The following is a 19915-nucleotide window of genomic DNA, read 5'->3' on the forward strand; positions in this document are numbered from 1 at the left end:
ATGTTCTGCAGTACTGGCAGCACCACTAAATGACAAGGGTCACTAATGGGTTAGTTCACTCAAAAATGTAAATTCTGTCATCACTCACCCTTATGTTTATTCTTTGTTCTGTTGAACATATATTATGTTGGTAATAAAATACAATTGACAGTAGCTAGCCATTGACTTCCATAGTAAGAAAAAAAAAAACATACTATGGAAACTGTCTGGTTACCAATATTCTTTAAAATATTTTCTTTTGTGTTAAAGAAACTAATAGGCCTACAGGTTTGGAACAACAAGAGGGTGAGTACGTGATTTTACTTTAACCATGGGATAGGCTTAATGATGATGTTACCACCACACAGTATTGCAGGCTAAACCTTACACAAAATATATTCTAGATCTGGGAAATTGAGAGTAATAGAGGTAAAAATTTAATTGTATCCATGGGGAAGACACTTTTCCAGAGGGAACTGCTTACATTTATGAAGGCTAACTAATTTACATTAATTTCGCGTTAGAGTAAGTTAAATGAAAGCGGTTTAAAAACACATATGCATTACCCCACTGCCTAGATAACTTCATCTGACCTCGGTTAGCACGTAGGCTACGTTTAGGTTGCAAGGTTGACCATAAATTCAAACGCGGGCGCTTTAACTCGTTTGCGTAACCACATCTATGTCCCGCCTCAGACCTGCAGACATTGGCTCAAAGCGGCTCAAAGTCAACGTTAGGGAAGTTTTGATTGGATGCTAAACCTGGCATTTAAAAAGCCCGGAACTAAACGCAGCTGATAATCGACGCATGCCCTCGTAGATACAGCCGAGGTAGCTAATATACATTTCAAGACTGACATACTAATATTTCCATGGTCATTTGTGTAAATTTTAGATATATATGTTTTTGTGCTACAGACATGCCGACCTCCCCCGTGAAGACACGGATTCCGCTGACAAGTTTTGGTCATCTTATAAGCGAAGTGAAGGTAGACAAATAAGCATTCACAATTCATTCAACATATCGATGCATGCTTCATATCAAATAAATACAAATATTAATAAAAATATATAAATAAAATATATAGTTATAAAATACGTCCTCTCGTGAGAAAGAGCTCTAACGTTACTACTTTCATATCAAGAGTTGCTTACAAATGCATGTAGCCCTACAATAAATTCAGTGTAAAGAAAATCCCATATGCATATTAAGTATTTTCAGTATACATAGATAGAACAGTATTATATTATACTGCAATTAGTGTATTTTTGTTAGATTTTTTTTTTTTTTGTGGACATAATCTTGATATTTTGTATTGTATATTTTTATGACAGAGACAGCTCTTTGGGATTGAAGCACCAAGCCCAACAGAACTGACAGGATGGAGGAAACATTTTAACAGCTACACAATACAAGGACGCAGAAATGTAAGGTCATGTTTTGAAAAATTACAGTAATGCCTTTAAGAGCATGTCAGATGGCCGATTGATCAAAGACAACAGTTACATCAGTAACGTCTCCGGCTCATGTCACCCCTATCTCATTGTGTCATTTTTTTCTCTCCCACTTATTCCCTTTTCCAGTTTGTTCTTGCCACATATGGTATTCTTGCACTTACAGCTGCTGCCTACATGCTGAGACGCAGCAGCAGGAAGGATGAACATGAAACAGCATCTGCCTCCTCATGAACTACAAATGGAAAGTTTGGAGGAGGGGGGGGGTTAAAAATACAATAAATTATTTATGATCACTATATGCAAGGACTGTGGTTAATGAAGCTTATGCTTCTCTACATGCACCGGCCAGATGTCTTCTTTCTTTAGCATGCAAACAGATTGTCATTTTAAAAGATATTAAATTGCAATGTTGTTTAAATGCATTAGTCATTTGCCAGTAGAGTGCAGTGCAAGCTTATTGTCAAGTATATTTCTTGGAAGCGCTTTGCTTTATCTGTTCTAAAGGCAAATTGGGTGGTTATTTTCGGCTGTTGATTTTAGGTTAGTGAAACTATGAGTGCAGATGGGACGTTTTCCTGTAAAATGAAATGTTCAGAAATTATTTCCAAATTAACAGTACCGTTGTAATATGTTTTTTCTGCTTTTTGTTTCGGGATGATCATTTCAGTTAATCATGATTGGGCATCATTGTGAAAGTGAAGCTTAATTTAAATCCCATTGATTTCATTAGCCTACAATATTCCATTATTATGCCAATCATCCCGTAACTGAAAAACTACCGCTTTCCTTTAATAATCCAAATGGCTGCCGTATTATTGTTTTCCTCTGGTATATTATACAATTTGTATCCATGTCTCTTTGAATTTTAGACATTTTCAGATATTTACATATGACGTGATCAGCCAAAGTGAAACTGAAATGAAAGAGCACCTGAGTACAAGTCTGTGTGTGTGTGTGGGGGGGGGGGGGGGGGGGGGGTAGTTCCCCCCCCTGTAAATATTACACAGCCATAGTAAATTCTCTGTAGGTGAATGTGCAGATGCTCTGGTACATCAGATGATGAGTTTAACTTTTTGGAATTTAGGACATTGCAAAGGTGAAACTGCTTCAAGAGAAAAGTCATCTTTGGATTCATCAGCAGAACATTGCAAGGTTTTTCTTTTCTTTTTTTTGCAAAATTTGCTAACAAAATGTGAAAAATAATAGCAAATATTAAATTATAATGATTGGCTGTAAAAAGAAAAAGAAAAAAAGGTTGCCTTAAATTTTGAAGTTCAATCAACTTGTACTTTTAAGTCATTTCAACTTAAATTACATTAAACTGACTGAAATAAATAGTTTAATCTTGTGTAACTTATTAAAAAGGTTGAAAATTGCTTAACTTTATTTCAAACTTATTTCTAAAGCAATGTAAAAACATATGTTGTCATAAATTATTGTTAAAGATGTTTTCTAAATGCCTTGAACTATAGTGATGAATCGTAACGTTCTGCCTTGCCTGTCAGGATATTTATCAGATGTTTTTAGAGATGGTCTAATTGAGGAGTCAGAAGTAATCTTAAAGACATCTACAGAATGAGCAGTTAACCATAGAGCATCTGTTTACAATCCGAAATGTAAATCCAGTTATTAGTGAATACTGCTTTATTGTGCATTAGTTGCATAGCCTACAAAAAACTAACTGGACACTGTAATATTGTTCATATTTTACTTCACATTCAAATCAGTATTTCTGTTTGAGGAATAGTCTTAAAATATCATATGAAATATATAACAGTAATTAGAATAATTATATGCTATATAATATTGACTTGCATTTGCACTTAAAATGATCTGTGCTATTTTATTTCATTTATAGTGTAATTTCTGCCGTTATCCGAGTCTAATTAAAACAACAGTGCATTTCGTATGCGTGGCTTATATTTACCTGTCATGTAAGCCACAGTCTTAAACAATAAAAGAAAGACGGGGCTAAAACATAATACTTTAACCTGTCCTAATCTGAACAGGGGTTGGAGAAGATCACGTGATTTAAAGTAAACCAGCGCGCACAAAGTGAAAGTGAAACAATCGTGCAGATTTAATAACATGCAAAATAATAAACTGGCATGCACACTCATTTTATTCATTGATTATTCTGCAGTACTGCACTACTGTTCGCTTTTATCAGACTTTGTATATGCATTCTTTGCTTACATTCGACATTTTAAGGCATAGCCTGCATTGAAAGAGAGTGCAGCCAGAATTCAACCGCATTCCTACAGCTAGGATTTCGTTTTGCACATCACCCACTGAGTAGAGAGAGTGATGTAAATTAGACACAGTTGGATACATTGAGACATAGCCTACCCTTCATCCAAACATTTCTTGGAAGAAATGTTCCAGGCATTGATGTGCCACAGGCGAGAACGCCTTTTGTGTGCGTGTGTGTGTGTGTGTGTGTGTGTGTGTGTGTGTGTGTGCGAACTTTCGCTTTCGATAGCCTATCTTTTGTAATGGTCAGCCTAAGAATCGTGTTACAACTAAACATGTAGCATCGCAGGAAATCTTTACACAGTTCTGGAGAAGTCGGGGTTGGTCAACATCTGACTGCATTTGCGGTAAGTTGGCTATAGTGTTTTTTTCTGTGAGACCGGACTGCATGGAGGTGTTTCTTTCACCTTTTATTTCACTGAGACGTTCTCAATGAAGGCTATTAGACACCGTTTTATGAAAATGTTCTGTATACAGCTTATTATATAGGCCTATCTTATTGGTTATTCTGAAACATCTAGGTGATCGGTAGTCTATTCGAAAATTGAAAATATTTTGCTTGGTTTTACAGAAGAACCTTCTTCAGCAGTTCTGTCAAGAAAACGATGTATTTAGGCTAGGCTACTTGTTTTTCGGATAAATGGCAGGGGGCTTCGCTTTTCCTTTGCTAACGGTTACAATCAACGCGTTTGTATAAAGAACACCAAGACATTCGAATAATTATGTAGCCAACCAAAGAAAACTACATAGAAAAATGTTTAAAAATATAAAATGTACACTGTAAAAAAAATAATGTCTCTAATTGAAATTTTTCTAGTGACTGATCACATCTAAATTTTTCAGTTGGCCAATTTAATTTACAGAAATTCAATTTGGCCAACTGAAAAATTTAGATGTGATCAGTCACTAGAAAAATGTTCAATTGGGGCCTGATTTTTTTTTTTTTTTTTTTGTATTGATATAGCCTACATTAAAAAAGTAGGCTATGACTTGAATATTGTTTTGATATTAGGCTCTATTAGAGATAATACCAGTGAGTGAAATATAAATAAATAGAATATAGGCTAAATATAAAGAAAAGTGAGAAATAGTTTTAAAATCTAGTTTAAAACAAGTATAGCCTATATGTTCTTCTTAAATGAAATAGTTGTATTCATGTTAATTTCGTATGTTTTCTTAAAATGTTTGTACCATTTCTACACGTTTTTTGATTTACAAATGTGGTCCATCAAGTGAAAAGTTCTAAAATACTTTCACTTTGGGTGCAGTACACACATAGTGTATAATAATAGTTTTCAAGATATAAACATATTTTATTAATATCAAAATGGTTTTCTAAAGGTTACCACATTTGACCAACAACATTTTACTTTTCAAAAAAACATCAAAAAGTTGTGACATGAGTGGTCTATTTTTCTATTGTAGCATTTCTGTCATAACAGCAAATTTGCATCTTGTATGTTTGTTAGTTATACCATACTGACTCACACAAGTACATAAGTAATGTTTTAAAACTATATTTTCTTTATTATTATTATTATTATTATTATTATTATTATTATTATTATTTTTAATTGTCTTGAGCATCATCTAAATAGTCAAATTCTTTTTGCTTTCTGTTTCCAAGAATTGAACCCTCTGGTGCTGCTTGTGTGGCGGTAAAAAATACTGTTGTTTTTTGTTGTTTTTTTATGTTTTATTTCAGTTAAATGAATGTACTGAATGTTTTTTGTTGTTGTTGTTTTAAATATGTTGTATTTTGGAGGGATTTTATGGTAGGCTAGTAAATTATATTTATTTAATAGTTATGACCCATTTATTATGTTACCCATTTATTTATAGTTTGCTACCTTGTTTATTACCATTTATTACTAATTATTAAAATTAAAATGCAGCTTAGTTGTAAATATTGAATGATTTGGAGCACAGACTTAGGTTTGGTCTCTTTTAAAAGAAGATTATTTCTGAAGTTAAAAACCAAAAAAACCAAAAAAAATTGCTTAAACAAAAGTGAAGCTAAAAAAAGTTATTTAAGTTTGTTATGAAAAATCCATAAAAATACTAATTTAGATTTTATATGAAATATATATTTTCCAAAATATCAAAAGCTATAGAAAATCAAAGCTATACATTAAGTTGTGTTCCAAATTTGAGGTTGATATCTCAAAAAAAAGAAAAAAAGAAAAAAAAAATTCAGTAAGATTTTGTTTGGTACCAAACGTTTCTACTAGATGAAATTCACTTCCCATTCGTTTCCAATTCTGTCATTTTTGATCACGATCAGTACAAGTTTGACTATTTTTTTCAGGACTATTTAACCTTTTTGAATCATGTACATGATTTTTTTTTGTGTTTGCATAGCTAGCACCTTTACCAAGTTTTGTACCATTCCGAAGATATTTAGAATTTGCCCTTTGAATGAGCTCTTCCCACCTCTTGATGTTTGAACTCTTTGTTCATTTGTACAGGCTGCAGAATCATTCATTTATGCATTGGGACCATGGAGGAATGGTATGAGTGGGCCCCGATTCAGAATGGTCCAGCATAATGACTCTGACCATACAGTTGCGCCACAGGACCCATCGAAGCCGGCCGAGCCCCCTAAAACCTCTTCCGACCCACCAACACACTTTCTCCCCTTTCGGCACCAGCAGGAATGTGACCTGATCTCCCAGGCTGTGGATTACTTGAACCACAGTGGATTTTACTGGGGTCCCATGGAAGCAGATGAAGCTCATGAAAGACTGGCCAAACTCCCTCTTGGGACGTTCCTGATCCGGGACAGCATGCAGGCAAATGTTTTCTTCACTCTCAGCTATCGGGCTCCTGAGGGCCCGACCAGCGTGCGGGTGCTCCTAAAAGGAGGAGGATTCAGTTTAGCAGGGAGTAAACATACTTTCGCTTGCCTTTTTCATCTGCTAGGATATTATATTGCATCCCCAAAAAAGAGTCTGAGTATGCCATATCGTGGAGAAGCGGCGCAGAGCCTACAAGAGCTGGCAAGAAGAGCTGTGGTGCAGAGTTATGGGAAAGATAGTATTCACCAATTGCCTGTGAGCAAGAAACTTAAAGAATTTCTGTTGTTGTACCCTTTTAGTATATGAATGTCTGTTGTTTAGTTGAAGATGTAGTTACAGATGTTGCAGCTCTTTAACATGGCACCATTTTTTTGATCATTTCATAGGATACAGTGCTCTTCATTGACCCAACTAAAACATTTATTTACTATTTATGTATGTAGTGATTGTTTGGACTATTCTCCCATAAAAAAGCACTACAAAATGTTTTATTTGACATGCAGTTTGGCACAATACCAACACTGGCCTTCGATTGTGTTAAAACAGTCACACTGGTACTGCGTCAGTTTGTATTTGTGTAAAATTATTGATTTGACAACTAAGTTACTTTGATATAGTATTGTATTTATATATGAATGTAAACCACGGATTACATCGCAGTGGGGATATCAGTATAAACATTTAATAATTTTATATATGGGTACATATATATATATACAATACGTTGACTATATAATCTATAGTATTGTATACCAATATCTGCTATGCAGAAATATGCATTTCACCTAATGAGACAATGGTTTTCGTTTTTGTTTAGGATTGCTTTTTATTAATAAAGATAAATTATTTAATGTGATTTACAATTAGTTTCACCGTCATTTCTCTCTCGCTCTTCCCTTTCACTTTGGTTTTACACACACACACATAAAAAAAAGAAAGAATCAGAAACCTCTCACGTAACTTTACAGAAATGGCCCCATCTAGGGGAAAATATCACGTACATATACATGTGCTTCTGATTTTTTTTATAACTACATATGCTTACACTCTATCTTTTACAATTCACCAATACTGCATGTCATGAATATGTGCTTGTCAGGCCGAGCAAAACTGTCCATGTTGTTTATGTGGAATTATTAAAAGCACAAACCATAAACACCCATACATACACATATACATCAACAAACATTAATTTTTCTCTGTATCTGCACATTCCTTTGACAATTCCATAGCACAATAAAACAGGAAGACGGATTTTGTTCTTGAGAAAAATATTTAGGGCAGAAACTGAAACAAAGACATCCATTGTGATTATACTGAATACCTCACATACCTTATACAGAAGATAATGTCTACATTAGTGCATTTCAGTTATGATGAATATTGTTGAAAATAGTTGGAATATTAAAACAAAAAAATATTGAGGGCTCAATCACTTCACTGAATACTTGCTGGCTAATTATTACCTTATGACCTGGTTTCAAATAAACCTCATTTGAGTATTACAACATTAGTGTCTGCCAAAAGTAATGTGCAAATACTACATGATAGTATTTATGAGAAGCAGAAGGAGTACACGCATTTCCTGAAAACACTTTTTTAACTATAGTGTGAATAGGGTGAAAATGGCAACCCGAGGGGCTTCAACATTGTCATGGTCGGGAACACAGAAAACTGGTGCGAGGACTCAAGTGCAGTAAAGAGGATCATTTATTATAACAATAAACAAACTCAAAACAAAACCCACCAGGGAAAAACAAACATCAGAATAAAAAAATAAAACAAACTTAAACAAACCAGAGATAACGGGGAACCAGGAGACGAAGACAATACAACGATCCGACCAAGACTAACAAACACAAGGAGCCTATAAAGGGTAAAAAATCAAGAGGAAACATGTGGGTGAAATTAAACACTAATCAGATAACAAGTGGGCGGGATCAGACAGACACTAGCACATGTCCAAAATAACAAAACTCCCTACACAAGACAGGACAGGCATGTGACATTACCCCCTCCCTACGGTGCAGCTACCAGACGCTCCACCACACTAGGACGGGGAAAGGGAGGAACAGGGGAAACAAAAAGTTCAGGAGGCCAGGGCGGCCTGCAGAGTCCAGGCGGCCAGGGAGGCGTAGTGAGAGCCAGGAACCTGGGTGGCATTTCTGGCCCAGCAGCGTTCACTGGCACCACCAGAACGATTAACCGGAACTGGGACCACCAGAAGTAGATCCACCAGAATATTTCTCCTCCTCCGTTTCTGGACCATCAAAATCGGGACCACCTGAGCAGGGTTCACCGGAGCCAGGACCACCCTCCTCATAGTTCTCTCCTGATGGCAAACAAGACCCTCCACCATAGCCTGAAAACTGACCCCATCAAAAACACTTCGAATCAGCCTGTCCATCGGCTCATCAAGCACATAATTTAATAAGTCTGTTGGCGGAGGGAGGCCAGTTCTTCAAATTGGAGTATCCACTCACATTGTGGACAGGAGACTGGTTGTGCCTCTCTTATCTCTGTGTGTAGGGGTCAAGGCCGTAAAACTATACTTGATGCCCGTGATCTTTGGGCCCAGACTGCATCACATGCATACATGCTACTGTAATGGAAAAACACACAGCTCAGGAGTACTTCCAGAAAACATTGTCGGCCAAAACAATTTACCGTGCCATTCGCCGTTACCGGCTAAAACTCTATAGGTCAAAAAAGAAGCCATATCTAAACATGATCCAGAAGCACAGGCGTTTTCTGATGAGAACTGGGACGCCATGTCATCCATACTGAAGAGGACGAGGACAAGGACAACCCAAGTTGTTATCAGTTCAGAAGTCTGCATCTCTGATGGTATGGAGTTCCATGAGTGCGTGTGGCATGGGCCGCTTACACATCTGGAAAGGCACCATCGACGCTGAAAGGTAAATCCAAGTTCTAGAACAACATATGCACTCATCCAGACGTCGTCTCTTTCAGGGAAGACCTTGCATTTTCCAACATGACAATGCCAGACCACATACTGCATCAATTACATCATCATGGCTGTGTCGATGAAGGATCCAGGTACTAAAATGGCCAGCCTGCAGTCCAGATCTTTCACCCATAGAAAACATTTGGTGCAAAATAAAGAGGAAGATGCGACAAAGAAGACCCAAGAACGTTGAGCAACTAGAAGCCTGTGTTAGACAAGAATGGGAAAACATTCCAATTCCTAAACTTGAGCAAATTGTCTCCTCAGTCCCCAGACGTTTGCAGACTGTTATAAAAAGAAGAGGGAATGCCACACAGTAAACATGGCCTTGTCCCAACTTTTTTGAGATGTGTTGATGCCATGACATTTGAAATCAACTTATTTCCCCCTTAAAATGATACATTTTCTCAGTTTAAACATTTGATATGTCATCTATGTTGTATTCTGAATAAAATGTTGAAATTTGAAACTTCCACATCATTGCATTCAGTTTTTATTCACAATTTGTATAGTCCTAACTTTTTTGGAATCAGGTTTGTATAATGAAAGACTTTTTCCTGTGTTTAAGTGCTATAATCAGGTCCCCGGTGCATCCACCAACCCAGAAACCATGACAAAAAATAACAACCCAGTAACTTTGTTTGGGTAAGCATTTCTTTTCAAGCATGTGAAAGATTTTTTGCCTGCACAGATTTTGCTCCCTCAGAGATGTAGGAAGGAGATTATAATATTACCGCCCCTTAATCTGCACGTTTCCACCCACGGTGCAACCATTCCATTTTTGCAAGAGACAACAATGTACAAGTTCTAACACCATGGCTAGACCAGAACAGCTGTTCATAAAATGTCTCATCTAAACATTATAACTGTTCTGTTTTTGACTGTAATAATAAACTCCTGGCATCTAAGCCACTGAGGAACAGTGGATTTGTTTAATTTGTGAAGGGAATGTGCCCAAGAAATTAGCAAAATTATATCAACTTAGGGCGGCGCACCATGGGATCTCTAGCCCTCCAACTTCCCCAGCACCACCTGCCTAGATCTGCTAGACAGTTCCCGCTTCTTTCCTCTCAGCAGCTCACATTCTATTCACCATATTTATGTGCATATAGTAGCCTTCACTCACTAGCAACAGCATAGTATATCTAGTCTGCCAAGACTAAAGGCCTGTTCACACCAAGAACGATAACTTTAAAGATAAATATATTAGCCTCCACACCAGTGGATGATATTGTTCTGTTTATTGTAAGCGTGTGCATTTCTGCCGTTTTAAACACTTTGTTACAGCAGGATGGATTCTGAATTTATCATTCATCACCTGGACATTTTTATTTCTGAAAGAGATTCCAACTATATTGTTTCTCTGTGCCATTATTGTTATAGATGTGGTTTTAACTCTGGTATTCATTATTATTGAGAACAATTTTTAGAACTCTTTATCGTTATCTTTATTGTTATCGTGTCTTGGTGTGAAGGGAACTTAAGCCTATGTAAATTCCATTCTCATCAATAAATTCTGTATATTGTTTTTTTTTTGTGATTTACAGGCAGCCATATAAGCCAACATATTATCTCCTCTTTAACGACTCTTGGGATTCAGTTGAGATTCAGGTGGATGCCCTTCTAGGAGCTAGTCTCTCATCAGATGCCAATTTACTGACAGCAACATTACACAAGGTTCAACCAGACATTTCAATGAGTTTTACCACTGTGGTGACTGGAAACCTTGTCACTGGCCAAAGTATTCTTTCTGCATGCCTTTGCATCAGCTCTCACTTTCAGGTCCATTAATCAGAAAGTTATTCCACAAAACTTTCTTTGTGTTGTGTGTTATTGCTGAACTTACAACACAAACAAACCTGAAAGACAAAGGCAGCAAGATAAATAGCTCTTGAATGCTTAAACCAACATGCCCTTCTTGCATACACGTGCTTCTTTGTATCTTAAACATGACTGTACATTCAAATGTCAGGTTTTGTTCTTATGGCCTGTCTGTTCTTTTTAGTATCTGACATGCTTGTGTGGCACTGAAGCAGCATGGTAACTATGCAACCTGTAATTTGGCAAACATGTTATCTATCGGAAATGGATTGAACCATGACAACAGAGAGTCAGGTGATTGGAGGGAAGAGAGTGAAAAAGTGAAAGCAATTTGTGCAAAAAGAAGTAGTGTCAGAGGAGAACAAAAACATGAAGACAAACATTTTATTTTAAGAGGAGTAATGTGCATCAGTGAATCATGTATTTTTCTGTTGACTTAATTTAAAAGGGAGAACAAGAATTGTTGGCTTCATTCAGATACTATACAGTTAAATCTGGGGTTCATTTAATATACATAAATCTGTTGAGAAATATATCAATAAATGCATCTCTCTGTCACAGTGAAGCATTGAGGAAAGTTTCATTATGTTGGGAGCCTTTTCAACAGCTACGTCACTTCTCCTTCACTCTGAAAAGTAATTTACTGCTTTAGAGTACAGAAGAATATTGCAAAATGGCTTACTTCCCACAAATAAAAAGTTGTTGTCTAATGACTTTTTCAAAAAAGCCCCTGTCCAAACTGCAACGACAACCGATAAGTGACTTGAGATCAAGTCCATGCGACTCAAATTTGAACTCGATTATGAATATTTGGTCTCACATTAAACCCAAACTAACTGGGAGACATACTCATGTACACATTTCAACTACTCATGAACTGTTTGAAGCCAATTAAAACTGAGTGAAACAAAAGCTGTCTGCAAAGTGACTTTATCTACAGTATCTCCCTAATTTCCTGACCAGTGATTTGCGATTAAAATGGTTAGATGACTAAATATTTTTGGCTGTGTGTGTGTGTGTGTGTGTGTGTGTGTGTGTGTGTGTGTGTGTGTGTGTGTGTGTGTGTGTGTGTGTGTGTGTGTGTGTGTGTGTGTGTGTGTGTGTGTGTGTGTGATATTTGTTTATACTGAATACATCTGATATGTTCAATGAGAATCTTAGGATTGTTACTTTGTAAATGCATATTGGCCACAAGGAGGCAGGCTTCCCTTTACATTGTTGATCTATCAAGTTATCTGTCATTTCTTAGACTTTTTTTGTGTCTTGTTGGGAAGTGATCATTGCAGATGCTATACCCTTATATATAGATATTTATTATATTGTAGTTTCATTACACACATCATTCTTTATTACATTGGGATTAGCTCAAGAATCCAATGTAAGGTCCCAGTTAACAAAGAAATCCGATTCTGAACACATACATTTAGGAGCAGAATGAACAAGAACAGCTCTTAAGCAAAAACAGGAGAAAGGAATAGATATGTTGCAGTATGACAGATTTTAGTGAAGTATGACCTGACCATTTGCAGTTCTGGTTAGGAAGAGTTTGTACAGCTTAATGAAAATCAAGTGTAATGAGTTTTTTGTTATTTTTTTATTTTTTATTTCATGCCTGTTGGCCTGATCACACTGTAGCACATTTACTTAGGGGCATGTGCAAAGGCCCTTGACAGAAAAATCTTGATAAATAGACTAATAATCTCACAAATCGACTATTAAAAAAACAAAAACTGTAAATACACCAAAACAAAAATATTCTAATTCTAATATTTACCAAATAGGTATTGTGTGTTTGTCTGTGGCCTACATGGTTCGAAATGATCACTCTCTTGCATAGCTTTTTCAAAGAAAAATAATAAGATCTATACCAACAAAAAAAAGCAACTGTGTCACATTGTCAAACAACTCTAGGACTGGTTCCACCGGAATACTGATTTCCCAGAAATCATTAAGCTCAAGGAAATAAATTAGCACCTATTATTTTATAGGAGCGACATACAATAGGAACGTTTATACAACTGAACGACAGCTATTGAGGATTCCTGTTCTTAAATGATGCTAATTTAACCAGGCAGGTTTTCAAAGCTACTAAGCCAACAGCAATTCAATTAGAATGGACACTTAGACTTAACTGGAGTATTTTGTGGTACATTGTGATCTTTTTCATATGACAAGCATGATTGCTTTAGGCTGCGTGTTTCTGTTGCAGAGATTTTATCTTGTCAATGGTTGGAGAGACACCTTAGGGTTTTCCCAGAGCAGAGAACATTACGCCATTTAATTTGCATAAACATCACACAATATTTGTCTATATAAATAAACTTCCAGCTGTATGTTTGCAGACAGTGTGATCTACTTGTAGATATTATAAACATATCTGATCGATCTTACCCACAGTATTTTAAACTCTGTTATGGTTCAAAAATATCTGCGGCACACAGCTTTCACATTTAAAGGAAAATTCACCTCAAAATGAATATTTGCCACCAAATGCTGTCATCATTTACGCACCCTCAAGAAAGTCAATGCATGGAGACCTGCAAATGTATGGTTACCAAACATTCTTCGAAATATCTTCTTTTGTGTTTAATAGCACAAAGATTTTATACAGATTTAGAGCAACTTAAGAGTGAGTATTTGATGACAGAATTTGAATTTTAGGGCGAACAATCCTTTTACATTGTTATTGCAAAATTTCAGTGGATCAGTGTGCTTGGTTTTAAATCACCTTGCTCTTGGACTTAAAAGTCTGTTTCTCTCAGATTAGAGAGATAGAAAGTCTCAATTAATCTTTCTAATTTTAGTTCCGTTCTGATAGCTAATGTTCTAAAAACTCTGAACATTTAGAACCAATACATTTTTGTTTTTTGTTTGTTTTATGTAGGAGATGAACACTGATAATGTTTTGATTTGACCCAGAGGAGTCATGTTGAGAACAAATCTGCATTCTTTAAAAACCCAGTAAGATGCCCTCTTTTAATAAGGTTACCTGATGCCCTCTGGTGGATAGTACAGTATTATGGATGTACTTAATCTACTTGGGTTTTTGTTCTATTTTATGAACGATTCCTATATCCATGATAGGAACCTAAATGCACTCAAGGAACATTTTTCACTATTTAAAAAAAAAAAAAAAAAAAAAATGGGCATAGTTTTTTGGGGGGATTTTCTCAGTATTGATTACAAGCAACAGTTTAGGGCAGTCATAATGGTTAGAAAGTCAGACTGGTAAGGTTATGGGTTCAATCCATTCTCATTTTAAACATTTTAAACAGTTTCTTAGAGAAGACCGCATTGTCTAGATGACGCAAGATGCTTGTACAGTAACAATAGGAAACTCCAAGTACCATACAAAACTAAATAGTGTGTCTAATGACAACGGTTAATATTATTTTGTATTACAAAATACACCGGTAGATACATTGCTTACAAATCGTTAACTCGATCCTTCTAGCAAACGTCCCCTTTTCCATCATATAAGTTAAAACGACAGTCATTTGACAAGGCTATTCATTTTGTAAAAATGTAAGTTATGTATTTATATTTTTGAGAACTGAAGTTGGCCTATAATGTTTTGCATGCTTGTATTGAGTACATAACAGTCACTGTGTAGCCTACATTGTGATTAACGTTATATAAACATGCAATATCGTTGACGAAAAAAGACAAGTCTAAAATGTAGACTGAATGACACTTTAAGCAGAACATCTCAAATGGAGATTGCTGAAATGCAGCCCACTTGTTTAGTGGTGTTTTCAGATCGTCCGTGCGAGAGAGAACTTGCGTGCATATGGTTGCCAGATTGGTCATGTTTAGGTAAAAATGTTTCGGATGCGTTCTTTTCACAGAAAAGATCTGTTTGGGGGATTTAAATGACTGGATTCTGCCAACCGCACTAACACAAGCTCTTTCTTGCACGTGGATGATCTGAAAACACCAATAAACAAGTAAGCTGCATTTTATCAATCTCCATTTTATCAATCTCCATTTGAGATGTTCTGCTTAAAGTGTCATTTAGTCGGTCTGTGTTCTGTCAGGACGGTCAGGACTCACGAGCCACTTCGCTGAAAAGCTGACCTGCTGTGAGCTGTGAGCAGCTGAAATAAGCCAATCAGAGCAGAGCTCAACATTAATATTCATGACTCTTCCAAATAAGGCAAAGACAGATCATTACATCCTATTTATAGGGTTGTTAAAGTGACATGTAAAACTGTATCTGGACAATTTTTGCCCTTCAATAAGCCACATACCCTCTATGTAGATATCAGAGAACAATGTAACATATTGTTTCAAATCATTCTAGGGCACCTTTAACAACAAGGCATATTCCTCCAGGAATCTGTGAAAAAATAGGGTCATTCAAACCAACATCATTAAAGCTACACTGTGTTATATTTTCCCCCATCTAGCGGTGTAAAGGTATATGACAATCCAGTGAATATTAGTTTCTGTTCCTCTCAATTCCGATTTCGTTTTAACTCCTACGGTGGCCAATTTAGTCCAAGATTACTATGGCTTCCAGTTCGACCTCGTCCATGAGTGCCATCGAGTGTAAAAACATGAAAAGCAAAGCTTGAATTTACGGGTATGTCCCTTGTTTCTCAACATGCCCAACATGACGACCGGCGTTCAAACCCCTCACCCGTATGTATTTTTAATGGCATATTATAAACTTACGAGAATACTTTATTACTTGAACGAAGTAAATATACATTAATGAGCACATATATTTTTGAAAGAACTACGTTTTTTTTTAGCTAAGAATGAACTAAAAAAGTGACACAGTGTATCTTTAAACCCCACCTGGCAAGAAAGTCCACAAACTTCTCTAGATAATCTTCAATGATTGATTCCCCTGAAAAAGCTGTAACAAGGCAACTGCTGGGTACATTGTGAGCTTTCTGTAATGAAGTCCACTGAAGGCAAGTTTATTTTGCAGTTTATTTAGAATGTGAACAGATACAAAATACACTTACACTTTATACAAAATAATGTGACAGCTTAGACTGCTTTTTGGTTTGGATCTGGGCAACAAGAGGTCTCTTGGTGTGGGTCTTGGTCTTGATGCCAACTCTCTCCCACATGTGACCCACTGAAGTGCCTTGAGAGGTGCAGCATTATTCAATGTGTTGATGTCATTTCTACTGAAACAGGAAGACGTATCGATCAGTTTAGTTTATATCACACCTTGGCAAGAGCCGTTGAGAAAACCTGATGAGAAGCTGAAGTGCAGGGTGATCTCATCGAAGACTGTAACTGTTAAATGCTCATATCTTCTAAACAATAAGGTTAACTTAAAGTAAAAAAAAACTTTCCTTTTGATTTCATGGGGACTTTATAATATGAGCCAAACTGTACCTGATTTCTTTTGTTACCGATTTTTTGGACTGTAAAAACTCAATGTTTAGTCTGTAAAGGTATGACTCACCTCTAGTCTGAGTCCCAGGTATTCTAATATTTGTCAAGGTATTGCAAATACTTGCAGGTGTTATTGGAGTCAAGTGGCCCAAGCCCATATCTTAAATTAAGACGCTGAGCGAAGCTTGCTTGAAATGGGCCGAGCAAATGAACGATTTGTTGTGGTATCTGATTAAAATACACCTCAACCATGACTGTTGACATATGAAAAAGTCCTCAAGTCTCCTGCACAGCCTAAACATGGCATGTGTCATGAGAGCTTCCGTTTTTGCTGTTCTTTCATCCATGCCGAGATGTCCGCCAGACAGCTTGAGATTTGTGCAGCTACTGTGGGATCGTTTGTAATGAAAGGTAGAGCTGTGTGTCATCAGCATATCAATGGTAAGAGAAACCATGTGCCTTTATAATGGCTCTCAGTTATGTAATGTATGTGGAGAAGAGGAGAGGTACAAGAACTGAATCCTGAGGAACCCTGTGGTCAGTGGATTTGGATACCTCTCCTCTTTAGGCAACCCTGAATGACCTGAAGAGTTGAAAAAAAGAGGATTTCCTGGGATGCCGATGAAAGAGTGGATAGAAGGATATGATGATTCACAGTGTCAAAGGCAGCAGATAGATCAACGAGAATATATATTTTATTTTATATTTTGTTCCTTCATTTTTAACGATTCTTTAGCTATTTTGTCTGCTTCATCATTACCTTGAGTTCCCACATAACAACCAAATTATTATTCCCACCTATGTTGTACGAGTCCGGCTTGGAGCATGCATTCAAACAAGAGGGGTTACATTTAGTCATGTGGTTTCTCAGTTCTGTTTTGTGATTGGGTCATTGTCTTGATTGTTTACAGGTGTTCCTCATTTGTCATAAGTCTCTCTGTATACACTCACCTAAAGGATTATAAGGAACACCTAGAAATTAAATAATTAATTTCACATTAATTATCTACTAATTATTCACAGCAATTATCTAATCAACCAATCACATGGCAGTTGGTTCATTGCATTTAGGGGTGATTAATCACCATTAAGGTGATTTAAAGGGTTACTTCAGCAATTAGCATATGGCTTTGTATCAGTAGGAACCCTGGAGTTGGAGTATATTCGAATGTTGTCTGGTCTGATGAGTCTCAATTTCTGTTGAGACATTCCGATGGTAGAGTCAGTGTTTGGCATAAACAGAATGAGAACATGGATCCATCATGCCTTGTTACCACTGTGCAGGCTGGTGGTGGTAGTGTAATGGTGTGGGGGATGTTTTCTTTGCACTCTTTTGGCCCCTTAGTGAGCATTGTTTAAATGCCACGGCCTACCTGAGCATTGTTTCTGACCATGTCCATCCCTTTATGACCACCATGTACCCATCCTCTGATGGCTACTTCCAGCAGGATAATGCACCATGTCACAAAGCTTGAATCATTTCAAATTGGTTTAGTATGGTGTCCCTAATAATCCTTTAGGTGAGTGTAAATATCCCTCACTATTCTCTGGTCTGGCTTTGTTGAAAACAAAAATTCTTTCATTTGAGATCTAAGAGGTTAGGAGCTGGGGAGATATCTTTCTCCGTGTAGGGTTTTGAAAATATACTGTGCCAAACACTGGAAATAGACTGTGTCTGTTGTCTGAGACTGTAAGCAGCGACCCAGATCCAGACCAAGACACCAAGTTATAACACCTAGACTAAAGTGTCTATGCAGTCTAATGAGGCCTAAGATAAAAGGTCAAGGGTTGATTTCCATAGGATAATACAAATAAGCCTTTTTTTCCAACAATAATACTTGAGACATGGCTTTACGAGTGTGGGGTGGTTATTATATGAACTTTACATTTAATGCAATGCCTCTGGTGTATTTTGGTATAATCAAGGCACTTTGTATTGCAAGTCAGGTGTAGATATGTAACGCAACAAACGTGGACTTTGTTAGAGATACTTAAGCTAGAGAAGGGGCACAGGACTTTGGGGAAAACGACTGTCCCACTCAGAAATCCAAAGTAGGTTATAAAGTAAAACCGTGAATCCCAAAGATTTTTTTATATTTTTTTGGTCATTTTTTTTTTTACATTTAAACTTGGGAGTAAACTATTTTTTCTCAGGTATAGAATCATTGATCATCTCTTGCATCCAAGCACAAGATGGTTTTTGGACCATTTTCAAATCATAAAATGAAAAAAAGACAGAAAGTAAAAGCTTTAATATACGCACACACAGATAAAAGCCATGCAAGAAGATTCCCTGTCATGTACACTTCAACAGACACACCAAGATACATAAATGGGAACATATAAAGTTAAATGGTGGAATAATAGCCTGTGTGTCAAAATGTGTGTGGTTTCTGGCTGTTGTCGGATCTGTGGCGTATCCAGGACACCATGTGTGTGTTGCGTCAGAGTATGTGTTAGGCCCACGCGTGCTCCAGATATTGGCTCAGAGTAAAACTGTCAGTACAGAAACTGTGGAGCAAAGCACATGCTCACTACAGTGAACCATTCAGCTTGATCCTTGATTAGCTTGATTAGCATGCAACCCTAAATTAGCATATTACACTTAGATGAAAACATACACACACACTAGCCATCACACAAACTGCCCATTAGATCGGAATTCATCTTAATAAATCATTATCAGACAGGACAGTGCATCTCCTCCCTCATTTTAATGGCCAGCTGACTTTTACAAATGTCCCCCTGTACATTCTCTCTCCTAATGGCTAAAGTGCAGTGACACTGGGGTTGCGGGACTGTAAATCATTCAAGTTAGTGTCACACACTTCAGTGATTTACACCCGTAGAGGGAATCCGTTTAAGCTTTAATGAACTGACTTTTGTGTTGCATGTCATGTGCTAAAATATGTTGTATTGGCTTCCAATGACCTTGACAACAGTTATTAAAGAACCGGGAACTTCCAGTGTCGATGTTATGTAACGTGAGCTGTGGAGCCAACGTAATGTTTCTCTCTGGAGAAAAAAGTCAATTGAGTTTTGTAAAATGCCTTAATACCATATAATATTATTTAAAACTTTATGTTTTAGTGTCACAAGTTTTAGTGTCACAAACAGAATCGAATAAAATGAATGAATGAATGAATGAATGAATGAATGAATACATTAATTAATAACTGTTATCAAACCAGACTTCCAAACTCTCCCCGTCTACCAGGGGATTATTCCATGAAGCAGGTTTAGCTAGCTAGCCAGATATGTTTAAGCTTAATTTGTGCCAA

General features: G+C 36.7%; 1 protein-coding gene and 1 long non-coding RNA gene across 3 annotated transcripts; both read left to right on the forward strand.

The window, feature by feature from the left end:
- The first annotated feature begins 807 nt into the window (after positions 1 to 807).
- Positions 808 to 1732, forward strand: LOC137074141 (uncharacterized). The gene is made up of 3 exons (XR_010904923.1): positions 808 to 967; positions 1314 to 1406; positions 1563 to 1732. It is a non-coding gene; the product is annotated as an uncharacterized lncRNA (long non-coding RNA).
- Positions 1733 to 2436: 704 nt separating this feature from the next.
- socs1b (suppressor of cytokine signaling 1b) lies at positions 2437 to 7294 on the forward strand. 2 transcript variants are annotated; one of them, XM_067442833.1, is made up of 2 exons: positions 2437 to 2588; positions 6158 to 7294. In XM_067442833.1, exons 1-2 carry the CDS (start codon positions 2493 to 2495, stop codon positions 6791 to 6793), a joined length of 732 nt encoding a protein of 243 aa, XP_067298934.1. In that variant the 5' UTR covers positions 2437 to 2492; the 3' UTR covers positions 6794 to 7294. The 2 variants fall into 2 exon arrangements, with proteins under 2 accessions (XP_067298934.1, XP_067298935.1); XM_067442834.1 differs by lacking the exon at positions 2437 to 2588 and adding an exon at positions 2647 to 4036 and having other exon boundaries at positions 6158 to 7293.
- The last annotated feature ends 12621 nt before the right edge of the window (positions 7295 to 19915 follow it).

The sequence above is a fragment of the Pseudorasbora parva genome, chromosome 4, assembly GCF_024679245.1.
Source record: "Pseudorasbora parva isolate DD20220531a chromosome 4, ASM2467924v1, whole genome shotgun sequence".
In the NCBI taxonomy this organism is placed as follows: Eukaryota; Metazoa; Chordata; class Actinopteri; order Cypriniformes; family Gobionidae; genus Pseudorasbora; species Pseudorasbora parva.

Excerpts from the sequence above, each read along its gene's own strand:
- socs1b (XM_067442833.1), top strand. The coding sequence starts at position 2,493 with ATGATGAGTTTAACTTTTTGGAATTTAGGACATTGCAAAGGTGAAACT. Across the intron at positions 2,589-6,157 it reads CATCAGCAGAACATTGCAAG|GCTGCAGAATCATTCATTTA; the intron begins GTTTTTCTTTTC and ends TCATTTGTACAG.